The sequence below is a fragment of the Calliphora vicina genome, chromosome 2 (genome assembly GCF_958450345.1).
Source record: "Calliphora vicina chromosome 2, idCalVici1.1, whole genome shotgun sequence".
Lineage (NCBI taxonomy): Eukaryota > Metazoa > Arthropoda > Insecta > Diptera > Calliphoridae > Calliphora > Calliphora vicina.
The window spans coordinates 59611220-59630539 of record NC_088781.1 but is presented as its reverse complement, the minus strand read 5'-3'; the positions used below and the strand labels follow the sequence as shown (position 1 = coordinate 59630539).

Genomic DNA, 19320 nt, shown 5'->3' with positions numbered 1-19320 from the left:
GTCATAAATGTTTAATTTATAAATGTATCTCCACAAATTGCGCTCCAAATAAGTTTTATATAAACAGAATTCATGTCACCAAATTTTGTTACGATCGGTCCATAATTAGTCATAGCTCCCATATAGACCCGCTTCCGAAAATCACTTTAACGTGCATAAATCGCTTAAAAATGTTGGTAAACACACAAAATTCAACATAGTTAACTTTAATATAGACATAAATAACACGACTTAATTTCATGGTGATCGGTCCATAATTGGTCATAGCCCCCATATAAGGCCCACTTCCGAAAATCACTCAAAAATATAAATTATTGAAATTTTAAAAGAAAAATGTTTTGCTCTTTTACTTAGTGTAGGGTATTATATGGTCGGGCTTGACCGACCATACTTTCTTACTTGTTTTGAATATGTTAGACCAAAAATTAACTTATCTGAAAAATTAGTTCGGAATAAATGTTGATCAAATCCTATTAAAATTTTGATATAAATTTTAGTTTTACAAACTCAATAAATATGTGATATGCAACAAAATCTTTATTTATTAACAAAACTCAATGAAATTTTCAACGTTTTTTAAATTTGTCATTCTAAATAACAAAGTGTAAAAAAAAACTTGTCAAAAGGTCAAAGGGAATCGCGCAATTCCTGAAAATTGGATCGAAAATCCCAAAAATAGTATTTTTTACAATTTTGCCCATAGGGTACGCATTTCCTCCGGGACTGGGAAAATGCTTTGGAAATAAATAGGGAACACATCAAGGTTTCCAAAGCTGCTTTCTTTTTTCTGATCCCAGCTTTGGGATTTTAGAACATGTGCCCCAAAGTTAAAATTTTGATAAAAAAAAAATAAATCAAATTCCGAAGGGCGTAGGGGCGATATATTCGAAAAATAGGACATGTTTTTCTTACCAAAATGTTCTCCGTAAATATACCTTACAGAAAAACATAAAATTGTTATATGTTCTTAAAGAATTTTTTTTTTAATAAAAAAAAGATTTAAATCACCTTTTCGAAGAAAAAACTGCAAAAATCTACTATTTTTAATGTTTAAATTGAAAATCGTTTGCTTTAGATCCATAATTGATATATGAATTGTATATTATTCATAATTTAGTTGTCTAACTAACAAAAAAATCGAGACCTTTCCAACAATATAAAAATCTTTGAAATCGGATGGGAAACAAAAAAATGGCATGTGTGCTCTACTTTGAGCCCTCATAGCGCCAACTCTGGAGCATTTGTAGGTTCCATTTTAATAACATAAACTCGAAAATTTTACTATAGGCTATAGACTCCTTGACTCCTTGATTTTATATCGATCAGACCAGCCGTTTAGAAATGCCAGATTTATATCATACGAATTGAAGCCGGGAGACCTTAAAAGATAATTTTGCATGTCGAAAATGCTGCTTGAACGCTATAAAAGAAAGTCTGTTTGCACCTTATCATTACTTGTGATGAACAATGGATCCATTACGATAATCCGAAGCCTAAGACATCGTATGTGAAGGCCGGCCAACCAGCCGAATCGGCACGTTTCGATCGATGCAGAATGCTCTCTCTGTGGTACGCTTCACTTTGAAACAGAGTATCCGATATCGATATGTGACAATCAAATATTTTTCTGATATAGAGGTTACACTAGGGACTATTGCAATCTTGGGCTAAAAATTTTACATGCATCCCTTTGTTGATTTATGTTCAACAGCAGCGGCAAATTAAGTGTCAAACTTTTACCATTAGCTACTATCAGGTGTCATCTATGTATGTGTGTATGTATGTAAGTATTAAAACTTTTCCACTCATTTTAATTAATTATACTAGTCAAGCATCCCTTTAAATTTGTTACTTTTCCATATTTATTTACATTGTTAACTTAATGTTTAATGTTTTAAACTTAATGCAATTTTTATACTTAAGCAGTAATAAAAATTTATTTTCAATATAATTATTTTTAATAATATAACACAATAATGCGCACTTTGCATGACATTATTTTGTTAGAAAACAAGCGACAACACGGAGACAAACACATGCGAGTGCATACTTGGAATGTCCCAGCAGTTAGGCAAGTAGTCAATGTATCCACTTGGCTGACTCCAATTTATATATTTGGGGTCATTTAACACTCTTTTGTGCATAGAGAAGTCAATTCATTACTTCATACATCCCATGTAATCTAGCATGAAGACAATTGTGACCTAAGTGTCCCTAAGTAATCTAGAGTGTAGTCACTTCAAACATTAATTTTTTACTACACTTTAGAAAGTTGTTATTTTACCCATCAGAAGTAATCTATTGGAGAATTTGTTTACAAGCAATGGGTTTGAACTCTTTATTTAGCTGATCAAGTAACCAGTTAGGTAGCTAGTAAGTGAATCCAATGCAATCAGTATGTGAATCCAATGCTTTGACTACTTTGGACCAACCATCAGACAATCTCATTGTAATCAAACAGGTTTAATTTACCCCCAGCTTAGGACATTAATATGTTAAAATAACTAGTCACGTAACTACTTATGTAACTAGTTGTCACCTTAAATGAAAGGTAAAATTACTAGTTCGGGACAATCATCCAGAACTGTTGAGATGTTATTAGTGCGGGCGGTGAGGGTGCAAGTACATGAGCCAATATGTATTTAGTACAAACTTATAGATACATGCACAAACAGCATTAATACGTAAAATACTTATAAACATGTAATAAAAGGGTGTATACCGAGTATAAATTTCTACCTTTAAAAAAATGTCCGATACCTTAATCTAATATAATAGCAATAATGGATGGAAATCCAAAATGTTTCCGAATGTTCAAACCTACAAGAAAAACTGATAATTAAACACTCATAATTACAAACATGGGTTAAAATCGACCATCAAATATAAAAGTAAAACCTACATTTTAGGTGCAATGAAATGCAAATGTTTTCGTTTTCACTCTTTAACATTACATGTTGCATATTTATAAAATGTTTGTAATATAACTACAAACATGTAAAATTCAATAGTATTATAAATTTCATTAAGTGTTATCCCAGAAGCATCATTGAACTTACAAGGGCAAATAAGAGTGGAATTTTTATATTCTTACATATGTACATAACAAGCATACATACAACCTCCTATAAAACAATTTATGTGCAACAAATACGCTGTTGCACATCCACGTTCTATTCAGTATGCAGTAAGTAGAACATAAAGACATTTGTATAAAGTTACTTTAATTTATTTTAAACAAATTTTAAATGAACATGTTTTTATTACAACTATACAAAACATTATTTTTATTTTATACAAAATATCAGGCTAGAGAAACCCCCTAGAACAGAACTAGAACAGAACTAGAACAGAACTAGAACAGAACTAGAACAGAACTAGAACAGAACTAGAACAGAACAGAACTAGAACAGAACTAGAACAGAACTAGAACAGAACTAGAACAGAACTAGAACAGAACTAGAACAGAACTAGAACAGAACTAGAACAGAACTAGAACAGAACTAGAACAGAACTAGAACAGAACTAGAACAGAACTAGAACAGAACTAGAACAGAACTAGAACAGAACTAGAACAGAACTAGAACAGAACTAGAACAGAACTAGAACAGAACTAGAACAGAACTAGAACTAGAACAGAACTAGAACAGAACTAGAACAGAACTAGAACAGAACTAGAACAGAACTAGAACAGAACTAGAACAGAACTAGAACAGAACTAGAACAGAACTAGAACAGAACTAGAACAGAACTAGAACAGAACTAGAACAGAACTAGAACAGAACTAGAACAGAACTAGAACAGAACTAGAACAGAACTAGAACAGAACTAGAACAGAACTAGAACAGAACTAGAACAGAACTAGAACAGAACTAGAACAGAACTAGAACAGAACTAGAACAGAACTAGAACAGAACTAGAACAGAACTAGAACAGAACTAGAACAGAACTAGAACAGAACTAGAACAGAACTAGAACAGAACTAGAACAGAACTAGAACAGAACTAGAACAGAACTAGAACAGAACTAGAACAGAACTAGAACAGAACTAGAACAGAACTAGAACAGAACTAGAACAGAACTAGAACAGAACTAGAACAGAACTAGAACAGAACTAGAACAGAACTAGAACAGAACTAGAACAGAACTAGAACAGAACTAGAACAGAACTAGAACAGAACTAGAACAGAACTAGAACAGAACTAGAACAGAACTAGAACAGAACTAGAACAGAACTAGAACAGAACTAGAACAGAACTAGAACAGAACTAGAACAGAACTAGAACAGAACTAGAACAGAACTAGAACAGAACTAGAACAGAACTAGAACAGAACTAGAACAGAACTAGAACAGAACTAGAACAGAACTAGAACAGAACTAGAACAGAACTAGAACAGAACTAGAACAGAACTAGAACAGAACTAGAACAGAACTAGAACAGAACTAGAACAGAACTAGAACAGAACTAGAACAGAACTAGAACAGAACTAGAACAGAACTAGAACAGAACTAGAACAGAACTAGAACAGAACTAGAACAGAACTAGAACAGAACTAGAACAGAACTAGAACAGAACTAGAACAGAACTAGAACAGAACTAGAACAGAACTAGAACAGAACTAGAACAGAACTAGAACAGAACTAGAACAGAACTAGAACAGAACTAGAACAGAACTAGAACAGAACTAGAACAGAACTAGAACAGAACTAGAACAGAACTAGAACAGAACTAGAACAGAACTAGAACAGAACTAGAACAGAACTAGAACAGAACTAGAACAGAACTAGAACAGAACTAGAACAGAACTAGAACAGAACTAGAACAGAACTAGAACAGAACTAGAACAGAACTAGAACAGAACTAGAACAGAACTAGAACAGAACTAGAACAGAACTAGAACAGAACTAGAACAGAACTAGAACAGAACTAGAACAGAACTAGAACAGAACTAGAACAGAACTAGAACAGAACTAGAACAGAACTAGAACAGAACTAGAACAGAACTAGAACAGAACTAGAACAGAACTAGAACAGAACTAGAACAGAACTAGAACAGAACTAGAACAGAACTAGAACAGAACTAGAACAGAACTAGAACAGAACTAGAACAGAACTAGAACAGAACTAGAACAGAACTAGAACAGAACTAGAACAGAACTAGAACAGAACTAGAACAGAACTAGAACAGAACTAGAACAGAACTAGAACAGAACTAGAACAGAACTAGAACAGAACTAGAACAGAACTAGAACAGAACTAGAACAGAACTAGAACAGAACTAGAACAGAACTAGAACAGAACTAGAACAGAACTAGAACAGAACTAGAACAGAACTAGAACAGAACTAGAACAGAACTAGAACAGAACTAGAACAGAACTAGAACAGAACTAGAACAGAACTAGAACAGAACTAGAACAGAACTAGAACAGAACTAGAACAGAACTAGAACAGAACTAGAACAGAACTAGAACAGAACTAGAACAGAACTAGAACAGAACTAGAACAGAACTAGAACAGAACTAGAACAGAACTAGAACAGAACTAGAACAGAACTAGAACAGAACTAGAACAGAACTAGAACAGAACTAGAACAGAACTAGAACAGAACTAGAACAGAACTAGAACAGAACTAGAACAGAACTAGAACAGAACTAGAACAGAACTAGAACAGAACTAGAACAGAACTAGAACAGAACTAGAACAGAACTAGAACAGAACTAGAACAGAACTAGAACAGAACTAGAACAGAACTAGAACAGAACTAGAACAGAACTAGAACAGAACTAGAACAGAACTAGAACAGAACTAGAACAGAACTAGAACAGAACTAGAACAGAACTAGAACAGAACTAGAACAGAACTAGAACAGAACTAGAACAGAACTAGAACAGAACTAGAACAGAACTAGAACAGAACTAGAACAGAACTAGAACAGAACTAGAACAGAACTAGAACAGAACTAGAACAGAACTAGAACAGAACTAGAACAGAACTAGAACAGAACTAGAACAGAACTAGAACAGAACTAGAACAGAACTAGAACAGAACTAGAACAGAACTAGAACAGAACTAGAACAGAACTAGAACAGAACTAGAACAGAACTAGAACAGAACTAGAACAGAACTAGAACAGAACTAGAACAGAACTAGAACAGAACTAGAACAGAACTAGAACAGAACAGAACTAGAACAGAACTAGAACAGAACTAGAACAGAACTAGAACAGAACTAGAACAGAACTAGAACAGAACTAGAACTAGAACAGAACTAGAACAGAACTAGAACTAGAACAGAACTAGAACAGAACTAGAACTAGAACAGAACTAGAACAGAACTAGAACAGAACTAGAACAGAACTAGAACAGAACTAGAACAGAACTAGAACAGAACTAGAACAGAACTAGAACAGAACTAGAACAGAACTAGAACAGAACTAGAACAGAACTAGAACAGAACTAGAACAGAACTAGAACAGAACTAGAACAGAACTAGAACAGAACTAGAACAGAACTAGAACAGAACTAGAACAGAACTAGAACAGAACTAGAACAGAACTAGAACAGAACTAGAACAGAACTAGAACAGAACTAGAACAGAACTAGAACAGAACTAGAACAGAACTAGAACAGAACTAGAACAGAACTAGAACAGAACTAGAACAGAACTAGAACAGAACTAGAACAGAACTAGAACAGAACTAGAACAGAACTAGAACAGAACTAGAACAGAACTAGAACAGAACTAGAACAGAACTAGAACAGAACTAGAACAGAACTAGAACAGAACTAGAACAGAACTAGAACAGAACTAGAACAGAACTAGAACAGAACTAGAACAGAACTAGAACAGAACTAGAACAGAACTAGAACAGAACTAGAACAGAACTAGAACAGAACTAGAACAGAACTAGAACAGAACTAGAACAGAACTAGAACAGAACTAGAACAGAACTAGAACAGAACTAGAACAGAACTAGAACAGAACTAGAACAGAACTAGAACAGAACTAGAACAGAACTAGAACAGAACTAGAACAGAACTAGAACAGAACTAGAACAGAACTAGAACAGAACTAGAACAGAACTAGAACAGAACTAGAACAGAACTAGAACAGAACTAGAACAGAACTAGAACAGAACTAGAACAGAACTAGAACAGAACTAGAACAGAACTAGAACAGAACTAGAACAGAACTAGAACAGAACTAGAACAGAACTAGAACAGAACTAGAACAGAACTAGAACAGAACTAGAACAGAACTAGAACAGAACTAGAACAGAACTAGAACAGAACTAGAACAGAACTAGAACAGAACTAGAACAGAACTAGAACCAGAACAGAACTAAACTGCTTTTATTTGCAATCAAAAGTATCCGGTTTATTTAAAGGAAATAACCACCGTATTTAAAAGGTAAAAACGTAACAATATATTGATTTTAAATTCATATAACTCGCAAATCTTTAAATTTTGTAATATATTTTAGTCTATAAAATTGAATGGTTTGAAATTATAAACTTACCACTCTAATATTTTTAATACTGGGTAATATTCTTTTAATGTCGGCCTCTTTCTTTATGAAAATTTCATTTATATTCGTACATATTGCATCCTTATCATCACCGGCAGTATTGAGGAACTCTTTGCCAGCTTGTCTAAAAAACCATTTAACTTCATCCATTTTGTTTGGGGTTTATTATGCAGTAATTCTAAAAGCAAATTTAATATGTATTTAAGAGAAAAAAGGGATCTATTATACTTATACAAATTGTTGTAAAAATTTGAGTTTTCAACAAATTTTGTTTAGTGTTCGCAAAACATAGGATTAAAATTAAGTATGTACATTAGGTGGGTCGATTTAGCAATCGATATTGTGCCATCGATTTTTCGATAGATTTTGGTTACTTTTTTGGTTTATGATTTTTTGTGTTTGCAATTAGGGTTTTTCGAATTTTGTTAATAAAATCGTCGTTTTTATTTTGTATGGTGTATCATAATCAATCAAGAAGTCGATTTTGAATTTTTTGTAACTTACGGTTTTTTTTTGATTTCATATGACGAAATATTTTTTGTTCTAAATTTTTCTATTTTATTACTATTTAGATTAAGGTTAGAAAATAAGAAATTAATAATGTACTTTTTATTACATTAGAAACTAATTTTAGATAGACTAAATATATTGTAAATCAATACGGTACGGTAGCTAGTTATATATAAATTGCAATAATTGCTCATGATTAAGCACCGATAAACAACTTGGTTATACATATTAACCAACAATTCTACAATGTAGATTATAATAATGATTGATACACAATAGCAATTCAGTAGTGATAGATTTTTTTATCACATACGATTTATGTATATTTATTAATTTCAAGGGATTTGGATGAGTATTATATTAATACACTTTATTATGTTTTGAAATATTTTGTTAAAGATACATTGGTTTTTCGGAGAATTCTGTCTCATAGATACTCACCTGATTTTATTTAAAACACAATTTTATGTATTTAACTCGAATTATTTGAAAAAATTTGTTGTTCAAAACTTAATTTAAAAAACTTTTCAGTTGTTTATTACAACAACAAATATAAAGAAATATAAATATCGATCACAACATAAATAAACAAATAATAAGCAACAGTGTTCGTAACTTCACCTTATGGAATACACCTTGCTACGACTGTGGCTATCTGAACTTGTGATCAGGACGAGAAAATAACAAAGTAGTTTATCAAAGTACTTTTTTCCCTCATTATGAAGAGTGAGAAATTACACAATTGTGCAGAAAATTGAGTGTTTTCTCTTTTTTGTGCAGAATCAACAATCAACTGCCAGATCAACAATGAGCATTTTAAACAATAGTTATTTTAAGTAATTCACTATTATAATATTTTTGGCATATTTGTTGCAACAACGCACAATGCGGCCAAAGGCCGAAAGTCGAAAAATGTACAAAATGATCCACAAATTTGTATATGGGGGTTTTTGGGGTCGCTGATTACGTTATCAGAATTAGCAAATTCAAAATGGCCGACCTAATATGGCGTCATTTCATACGAAAAAAAATTAAATGAATTTGCTATTATTAGGGTATATAATTGAAAATTTATTAAAAATTAACAAATTTACAATGGTGAAATGCAATATGGCGATGTTAGAGTGCATTCAACAAATACATGCATACGTATTTGTGTTGCTCTACCTTAGTTCACGTTTTCGAGAGTTTACTGTATATTTATATATATAAATGTGGTGTTGTATTTTATGTTATTTCATGTACATTAAAGCGTACCACCTTACAAACAAAAAAAAATGCGCCGTAAACCCTTTAGTAATGTGCTGTTTTTCTATAGCGAACGAATACTTTGAGTGGAAATTTAACATGTGTTTTGTTATTGTAACAAAAACAAAATACATGTAAAACGTCCACTCAAAGCACTCGTTCGCTATAGAAAAACAGCACATAAGTATTTTTGCAAGGCAGTTATCAAAAAAAACTGCCGAACGTAGCTACGCGTAGGGCAACTTGCAAATACGTGCAGTTGAATTTTATTTTATTTGTTAAATAATACTTTGACCTATTACCTCCAATAGCTTAGAGAACAGGAAAAAACAGGAAAAAAATTTCACTCAATCACATTAATTTCGTTTAACAAATTAATAAAAAATAGTCCTTACATATCACTTTCTAACAATTTACTATTTAGAAATTTACATTCAGATTTTGATTTTACGTATTATACTTACCTTCAGCTATAGAATCCATTTTGTTTCATTTGATTTGCTTAATTACAAAAACTTTGACACGTGTTTAACGGAAACTCCTACTAGTCGATCTTTCCTACAGTATTGTGCCATTTTCAACAAATCATGCGATTTCTGAAATAAAATCTGATTTAAATAGTAGATACTAATGTCTTTCTAATCTGTATTTAACCCAAATTTTTAATTGTCAAATATACGAGAAAACATGAATTTTGATTTTGAAAGACTAAAGAACGGCGCATATTTTGTATTACTGAGTTCAAAACACCCGGATTTTGAGTTATGACGTTGTTGCAGCAAATGAGCGATATATAAAAAGAAGTGTACACTTTGATGTCACCACTAACTGCGGACGGACCGATCTCCAAAAAAAAAAAAAATACAAAATGTCAAAAATTGAGTTAAAAAATATTTATTTTGATAGATATCGAACTCGCATCCCACTAAGCGACCAAATAGGTCTTCAATATATAAGCTTTATTTTAAGAAAAAACGGCCCATTTTGAAAAAAATTCAAAAAAGTTTTTGATTTCGGAAAAAAATATAAAAAATATTTCTTTAAATATTTTTTTTTGAAAGATTGAAGAATTAACTATCTAAACTATTTGGGACACATTTTACTATGAACAATTGGTCAATTCACAAGGTCTCTTATTAGTCATATTGTCATAAAGTAATAAAATATCACGACTCAGCAGCTCGGCTTAACCGACTCTTAGGCATTCGGCGCAGGTCTCTGCTGGTTGGTTGCGATAACACAATAAACATAGCATACAGAGTAGTATTATTTTAGGAAATTTTTTGCTTAAAAAACAATAAAAACCAAAACAAAATATTAGGACATTATGACAATATGGCATGATAAGAGACCTTGTGAATTGACCAAATAGGTTATAAATTACATGGATGAGAAATAACACATATTTGGCCAAAACTCAAAGAGTTCTTGACCGATCTTGTTGAAAAATTGTGTCTGAATTACTATACTATAGATCTAACAGTGGAGTAAAAGTTGGTTCACTTGACATGAAATCCCCCATATAAATATCTCTTGAACTAAAAGAGATAACGTACATATTGTTACGTTTCAACCTTTTCAAAACGTTGGTTTATTTCCTTTAAATAAACCGGATACTTTTGATTGCAAATAAAAGCAGTTTAGTAGTTTAAAAATTGTAACAACTCTTTATTTATTTACAGTTTCATTTTTAAATCTGCTGTTATATCTAATATTTTCTGATTTAGAAACATCGTTAAACAACATAGGAAAATAACAGAATTAAGCAAAGACAAACAATTTTAACAGTAAGTGATGTTACTTAACATTTCATTAATATAAATATAAGTCGGATTTTCATGCATTTATATATAAAATTATGCGCCTAAAAGAGATTGATAAACAAAACAGTTACTAAACCGAAAAACAACAAAAACAAAATAGATCAACACATGTTTTGTTTGATGGATTTCATCATTTAATAATTTTTTTTCATAAACCATTTTTAGGCGCATAATTTTATTTATAAATGCACCGTATATATAACTAATATGTTATGTGAAACAACGACCTTTAATAGTATATTAAATTCTCTGATAACAAATTTCAAAATTTGTTTTTCTTAACATAATTTTGGATTTTCAACGACGATATGTAATTTTTTTGAAATCATAAGTATTGCTAAAATTCTATCAGCCCAGTTATGAATAAAAAATTCCAACAAGAAAAAAAGTTTGCTTAATTAAGTAATTTTTGGCGATTTTTTTTTTGAAAATTTCACCTTTATATTATTTTTTCTCAAAATACACTTTTTCCTATATGTATATACTACCTCTTCATCAATTACAATCACAGTTTTAACACCTTACAATTGATTACCTGTTTATAAAAGAGGATTGTTCGGAACACTTTTTTAATTATATCGACTATTATAACAATATGAGATGTACTATGTCTGATTTTCTGATATAAAACTCGTTCATGTCGAATTTCATCGTGGTAATGCTATGTTTTTAAGTCAAGTATGAACGTTAAACAGATTTTCTTAAGGGGCCGTATATGGGACCTAGGTACAATTATGGGCGGATCGTAATAAAATTTGGTAAAATGATTATGATTTATATAAAACACATTCATTCATCATGATACTAATGGGGGACTGTGGTCTGATTATCACCAAACTTTACATGATTCCTGAGTACACAAATTGCTAAATTGTATCATTGATTGTTGCATAATTAACACTTTCATGAATATAAGTGCAATTCCGAGAGGAATTTGTATGGGAGCTAGGCGAATTCATGTATCGATTTCAATCAAAATCAGTTCGGTTCGTTCTTGGGTCTAATTAATCCTAAAGCTATCAATAAATTCAGCCTTTAACTCAAAAAACACGTTTAATTCTGGAAAAATGCTCCTCTGTGCGTTTGTCAGCTATTGTTAAACCATGACTAATATACGATTTTCTGTGAAACATTTTTAACTCGAGATTTTTTGGATAAATATGATATATGAGCGGACCATTTATCGAAATAAACGAAAATCTGGACTTACAAAAGAAAATCCACGAGTTAAGGTAACGATATACCAGGGGGGTTACTCTCTATTACGATGCGAAAGAAAAACTGAACAATTGGAAACCTTGACTGCGTTTTCGCATCGCAAAAAATGTGTTTAACATGTTTTTATATAAAAGTTTTGACATTTCATTTCGCTATTGTTTATTTTGTGGTACCAGTGTTGCTTATTTTTCAACTTATTTTGCGAAAGCGTTTGAGTAGATGATACAGAGTACTAAAATGTATTTTTATCGCATTTCCTTTCGCATCGCAATAGAGAGTAACCTATGTCCGTCCGTCTGTCTGTTGAAAACACGATAGGACCCAAAAACGAAAGGGGCCAGCTGGTTCCACAAACTCTCTGTTGATAAGGTTTCTTTGGAATTTAAAATGACAATATCGGTCTATGATTTCATACAAATGTCAATCCGGAATACCGTTTCATCAGTCATAAATTTGTTGATTATGCGACAATCCTGATTAAATTTCGAACAAATTAGTTCTAAGTACTCTGAAATTATACCGTAATGTATGGCGAAAATCGGAAAATATTTGTCCCTAGTCCCCATACAAGGCCCCTCTCAGAAATTTAACATTCATAATTGTCTTGTAATAATTAATTTCGTGATAAAATTGGACATAAACAAGATTTATATGAAAATAAATCTTTCTACCAACTTTTGTGAGTATCGGTCACATATTGATGTTGGGTATATATAACTCTTACTTGTTTTAATTTAATAACTTTTGAGCCACATTAAAACCATCGACTTTTTTTTAAATTTCCTTTGATATATTTAAATCATTCTATTTCACAAAATAGAATTTATATTTATTTATTATCTCTTTTTTTTTTAAATCGTTTGTCATAGCAAAAATAATAATTCCATTTCAAAATGTAGTTTTAAATAAATGCATTTTATAGCATTTTTACAATAACTTTTTTTAAAAAAAGTTTAGTTTAGACAAATAATGAAAAAAGATAAACCGTAAAACCACAACAAGTAGATGATTATAATACTACTATATAATTAAAATAAAAATAATGATAAAAAATCATTTAGAAATCAATTTAAAAAAAAAATAAATTATTTTGGGCATAAATTTCAACAACGACAAATTGACATTAGCTACTACATCATGGGGCATTGGGGATTACCAGCGGCGGCACCCGCTGCTGCAGGATCTAACATTGGCAAATCACCGGCAGTTTCGGCTAAAATTTCTTCCGGTGGTTGACCATATTCTTGCAATTTACGCATATCATCTAATACAATTTTGAATTTATCACGTTTTTCTTTAGCTGAATCATTGGCATTTTCACTTTCCAAATGTCCCTCAATAACTTTGTACAACTCCAATTGTTTTTCGTAGCGTTCTTTATCTTCGGCCGATATTTTATCACCATTTTCTTCCAAGTATTTGGGATACTTTTCCAAAAGTTCTTTAATGCTTGGCAAAAGAATTTCAGCGGACAATAGCGACTGCATCATACCTTCCATAAAGGGTAGGAACATGTTGCCATCATCGGTGCCAGCCTGTAAAATAAAAGTAAAATGTTTTTTTTTTTAATATAAAAACTTTAGAAATATAAACTAATAACGTATGCGGAATAAAACAATAACAATACGGAAAATGCTATATTTGTATCCAACGTTAAACCAAATAATATATAAAACTTTTATAACATAGCCCATTGTATTAACTCAATGTAGCAAACAATTTTTCATATTCATGTACTTTTGTGGCAGTTTCAAGAAATTTATATACAGGTGTTGGAAATACCGATAATCTAAAAAAACTCTTCTATTTAAAAAGTTCCAAAAACTCTCAACTTAGTTTTAATTTAAAAACATTGGAACATTTTTTCACTTTAGAAAGTCTGGAATTTGAAGGGTGTTGGAAAACACCATAAACATCAGGTCGTGACAATTGGATGATGGAAAAGTTAAGAACTTTCTTTCTTCTTAGAATTGATGGTCATATCAAATTCCAAAAAAGTAAAAATTTGCAACCTACATCTGATTGATTTTCAAATGGCATTTTAAAGTATTAAGGCAAAACATAACGCTATTCAAAATAAGTCCTAAAACTCTAATAGCTCTAATGTACTTTTTCTTTGGCCAGTGTTAAATTTTTGTTGCAATTTCATTCCGCATACGTTAAATAGATAAAAAAAAATGTAGACAACTGTTGTAGCTGTTGAATCCTAAAGCAGTTTAATTAACAAAGGCCATGTTTCGAGTAATGAATTGAAATATTTCTTATGTTATCTATAAAAGTTCATTTTAAATGTGTAATTTATAGAGTTCGACCGAATACTCGGTATGAATTAGGCCAAAAATTGAGTTCCAATATTCGTGCAAAATTTTGTAGAAACACTCACTCATATGTAATAGAAAGCAAAACAAATATGACACCACTGAATATAAATTAAACAGACCTGTCACAGAACTCCATTCCGATCGAAAATGGAATTAATTCCGTATTTTGCTTCTTCAGAAACATAAAACGAAAATTTCTTTCGGAATGAAACCACTTTCAGTTTTCAAAGTAAAATTGATATTTGATTGTAATTATTTGCTTTTATAAAATTTTTAATCAATTTCTGTACCAAAATCTTCACATTTGTTTTAATATGAAAAACGCTGTCAAATTAAAATCAGAAATACAGAATTATGAAATATTTTGAAATAAATTACACGGAATCTGAAGAACCTAAAACGAAATCGATAGGAATTAAAACTACGGAATTGAAACCATTCCTAACAAAATGTGTGGCAGGCCTGTATTCATATCAGTAACAGGAAAAATCATAAATAATTCCAAAATTAATAATTCTACCACAAAGGTATTAATTGCCTGAGTATGCAATTACTATTATATTTAAAGATTGTGGGTGACCTTTTGAAAAAATTTCAAGATCTGATGGGAAATAATCGTTTTAATAATGATTAATTTTTATTTTAAAAGGTGCTTAATTTCGTTAGTTTCTCAAAATCTATAATACAAACTATGCTTAGGAACTATAAATAGTTTGAAATATATGAAAGTTTGTCACGAACAGGACGTCCATTAAAATTTGATGAAATATTAAGGCGTAAAATGATAAGAGAAATCCTATTAATTCGTAACGTAGAATCAAAAAGGTTATTGAATTGATGTCGATATAAATACAATTAACCGCTGTTTTAAAAAATCTGGGCAAAAGTACAAAGACGTCCGTCTTATGTTTTGGGAAAGTTTTATTTTTATAGACAAATGCTAGTTTAACCTTTTTGGAAATGAGTTTGGAGAATGCGAGGTACTGCCTTAGAACAACAAAGTGAAATGTATTGAAGATATTAAATCGTATGTAGAGTTTTGCGACTAAGTGTAGTTCCTATCCGCATTTCACAAGTTGCTGGGGTCAGATGATCAAAAAACTTTCCCAAAGTCTTTAGGAATGTATAAGTAAGATATAAAACTATAGAGCGAATGTTAGCAGGCCTTGAACTGAACATAATGATTACAACTTTCGCATTATGCTACTTCATAACTGCTAGAAATTCTTAAAATTAAAATATTTTGTTTATCTTATTCCATTGGTTATTTTTACTTACATTTTCCAAACTCAAACCGCCAAACATTTGAGCGACATCAGTTTCTGAAACTGGTGCATTCAAGTTATCGGTGCCCTCTTGAAGACCTTTCAAAGCTTGGGCTATGCTATCGGAATATTTGGCAACTTCTTCATCGCTGGCTGAGTTTTCTCCCTGCAAAGTCATAGCAGCAGCTTCGGCCATTTTCTTAAACCCGGATAAAATTTGTTCGGGATCTTGAGGCATAGGGGGCACATCACCACTGGGTGTGTCGGGTCCACCGAACAATGTGTTCATGCGTTCAGCCAATAATTTAGCCTGTTCTCTGCAATATAATATTTCCATTATAGAAGTACAAATTTATTACATTTAAAAGTGTTATAGACTTACAAAAAGAATTCTTCAGAGTCACCAGCTGGCTCTGCACTTTCTCCTGTTGCACCTGCTGTGGCAACTGCACTTGCATTATTGCTTGAGCTTTTATCATTTTTACTAAAGTCTTGTAGAGCATCTAATTAAAATAAACCATTAATCATTTAAAAATTTTTAAGTTACATAATTTCGATAACTTTAAAACATTTGCTATTCGCAGACACATCACACAAGTAGAAAAGAAAATTAATACACCTTCTAATGTGATCGTTGGACTCACTTGCAAGTATTTATTTTTTTAGTTAATTCATTTTTTATTTACTTAATTTCTTAGTACTTACTGTCTAACAATTCGTTGAGTTCATTGTCATTGGGTTTTTGTTGATCAGCCATTGCACGTGATTTGTATTTGCACTATTTTTGTGTAGTTTGTGTTTTATAAAAATGTTGTAACAGATTCCCTTTCTATTGATATTAATTTTTCTTTTATTTTTTTTTTTGTTGGTTAAAATTTCTTCACGCCAAAGAAAGGGGAAATCTGAAATGTGGTAGTGCGTAATTATTATCATGCATTCAACCCGGGGCGGGTATTATTTATTGTTCGTTCACTAAGTGTTGCCGTTTTCAAGCTATACAGCTTTTCCCAGGCGGGTAAACTAAAAAGGCCAAATGTTTTTTCATTTGATGTAATAAAAGCTATAAAATTTTGTTTAGTTTTAAAGTTTATGAATAGTATATGTTAAAAATATATATTTATGTTAAGTTATTGCTACATATTTCTTTACAATGACTGACATAAATTATGACTCCTAACTTTTAATGCCATAATCCCTTAAAATATTGTAAACGATTGTCTGGATAGCACTGGCAATCATATGTTGCAGTTACAGGGTGATTACTAAATTAGTAATGATTATTGTGAATGAAAAGCGATTCAATTTAATTCACAATAAAGGCATTTAATTTAAATTTTCACTTTAGAAATTACAGTTGTTTAATGGGAAATTATGGATTATTGTCCCCATGTTTAGAAATTTTCTGTTTGTATTTAGCGGTTAATCTATACATAAATATTAACTGATAGTAATATAAAAGTCTTATTTGCCCTACGTAAAGTCTGTAAATACTTTAATTTTAAGTCAGAGCTGTAAAAGTATAATTTATTTTTGAATGAATCTTCGAATCATTCAGGCAATGAATTGTGATTTTTTGAATGCATTAATTCTGCCCGAATTATGAATTGAATTAAAATTTTATTATTGAAATCATCATGAATTAAAAGTTATTATTTTTTTTAATATTTCAGTTTTTTCTAATTCCTTAGATTTTTTTAAACGACTCCAATAGTTTTGCTTAAAATTAAACTTATTCTACTTTTTATTTAATAAATTTATCAAAACTAACTTTTTAAATAATTTTGCTACATCTTCAAACACATTTTTAAATTGCTATAAATCACATTTCATAAAATTTGCAGTTATACAAAATACAAATTTTTAAAATAAATTTCAAATGTTGGAGTCTTAAACAAAAATATGAATGTTGTGTGTGAACAACGTTGGTTTTGAAACTGATAAAAACAAAATATTTACGCAATATTAATAACTGGTAAATGGATTTCGGTTATGGTCGAAAGATGAATTTCAGGGTCATAAAAGGATTTTTTCCTGATCGATTGATTATACACTAGGGTTGACAATTATTCGTGTTTTTTTAATTGAATAAAAGTTCATATTTCATTTATTAATTGAGTGATCGATTAATTATTAAAATGTTCTTGATTGTACGAACGAATACAGAGTATAAATTAATATTCGAATAATTTAATGAAATTCAAGAATATTTAAAATTAGAAGCTATTAAATAATTTGTTAACAATGAATAAACATATAAAATTAATAATAAAGAGTAAGCAAAAAAAAACTTGTATGTACTTGTATTAAGTTAAAATAAAACTTAAATCGTTCAATATAAAAATTCTCAAAAATACGTAAATTTATTCAAATATTGTACAAATTCATTAAACATTAAAATATTAGCATATTACTCGGTATGTATTCTCTTTTTCCGGAAATCCTCCCATTAAAGATTTTATAGTTGCTTCCATTACCTTTTTGCACCAGGTGGTTCACTTACGCTTAAAATCGGACATGGGGTACCTTACATGTCTTCTTTGAAATTTCTTTGGGAATTCTGTTTGTTTTTTTGGTGAATGCGGGTATATATAAGTCCGTCATTCCGTGTGCAACATTGAGAAATATTCATCTGAGGCCCAACAAAGTATTATATATATTATTGATCCGTATGAAATTCTAAGTCGATTGAGCTATGCCAGTCTCCAAATTTATTGATAATTTTCACAAGTTTTTTTGTGACTTTGGGTAAATTCATTGCAGAGAATACCATGAATTTTTTCACTCACTATTTATATGATAAAAGGACAAATTCTGTTGAAAATGGTAAGAATCGGTCCATAATTTCTCCTAGTCCCTGTACAAATTTCAGCTCGAAATATAAATGCCCATAGAATTGCAGTATTCATTCAAAATTCAGCACAACTAAGTTTCATGATAAATCGCGAGAGAAATTTTTTTGGATCGGAAACGCTATTGGGTTGAAATTCGACATGCATAAAATATCGTTATCGAAATAAAATTTTACAGATATCGGTAGTATTTATACACAAATGATACTACAAGATTGTTAAATACTCATAAATCTCTTATAAAAGGATCTAGGTTAAAATCTATATAAATAAAAATCAAATGTCGTTCGTTGGTAATTGCATCAGTAGAGAACAGCCAGACCGATTTAGAAAATTTTTTTTTTTAAATGTTAGCCATAGCCCAACTTAGGTTTTTACGGAATGCAAAATTGACCACGCCCACTTTTTTCGATTTATCTAAAATCGGAAAACGGCTTTGTTTAAATGATCATAGTAATCAAATTTAAGTTTTTACTGAAAGCAAAATTGACCACCCCAATTGACAAAACCGATTTAACTATTTTTTTTAATGTTCGCAATACATAGTCCTCAAAA

The 19320-nt window shown here is 30.8% G+C and overlaps 2 protein-coding genes across 2 annotated transcripts in view; both read right to left on the bottom strand.

The window, feature by feature from the left end:
• Positions 1–8700, bottom strand: part of LOC135951030 (calpain-A-like) — an 11708-nt gene extending 3008 nt beyond the window's left edge. The window contains exons 1-2 of the mRNA XM_065500586.1: positions 8483–8700; positions 7523–7709 (exon numbers count right to left, since the gene is read on the bottom strand). Coding sequence (XP_065356658.1) covers positions 7523–7681 — 159 coding nt within the window. The 5' untranslated portion in view covers positions 7682–7709; positions 8483–8700. The remainder of the gene's footprint in view (positions 1–7522; positions 7710–8482) is intronic.
• Positions 8701–13147: 4447 nt separating this feature from the next.
• Positions 13148–16856, bottom strand: Pex19 (peroxin 19). The gene is made up of 4 exons (XM_065500718.1): positions 16622–16856; positions 16299–16419; positions 15930–16233; positions 13148–13865 (listed from the first exon to the last, which is right to left on the bottom strand). Exons 1-4 carry the CDS (start codon positions 16671–16673, stop codon positions 13461–13463), a joined length of 882 nt encoding a protein of 293 aa, XP_065356790.1. The 5' UTR covers positions 16674–16856; the 3' UTR covers positions 13148–13460.
• Positions 16857–19320: the final 2464 nt, after the last annotated feature.

Excerpts from the sequence above, each read along its gene's own strand:
- Pex19 (XM_065500718.1), bottom strand. The coding sequence starts at position 16,673 with ATGGCTGATCAACAAAAACCCAATGACAATGAACTCAACGAATTGTTA. Across the intron at positions 16,234-16,298 it reads GACTCTGAAGAATTCTTTTT|AGAACAGGCTAAATTATTGG; the intron begins GTAAGTCTATAA and ends ATTATATTGCAG. Across the intron at positions 13,866-15,929 it reads GCGGTTTGAGTTTGGAAAAT|GCTGGCACCGATGATGGCAA; the intron begins GTAAGTAAAAAT and ends TTTATTTTACAG.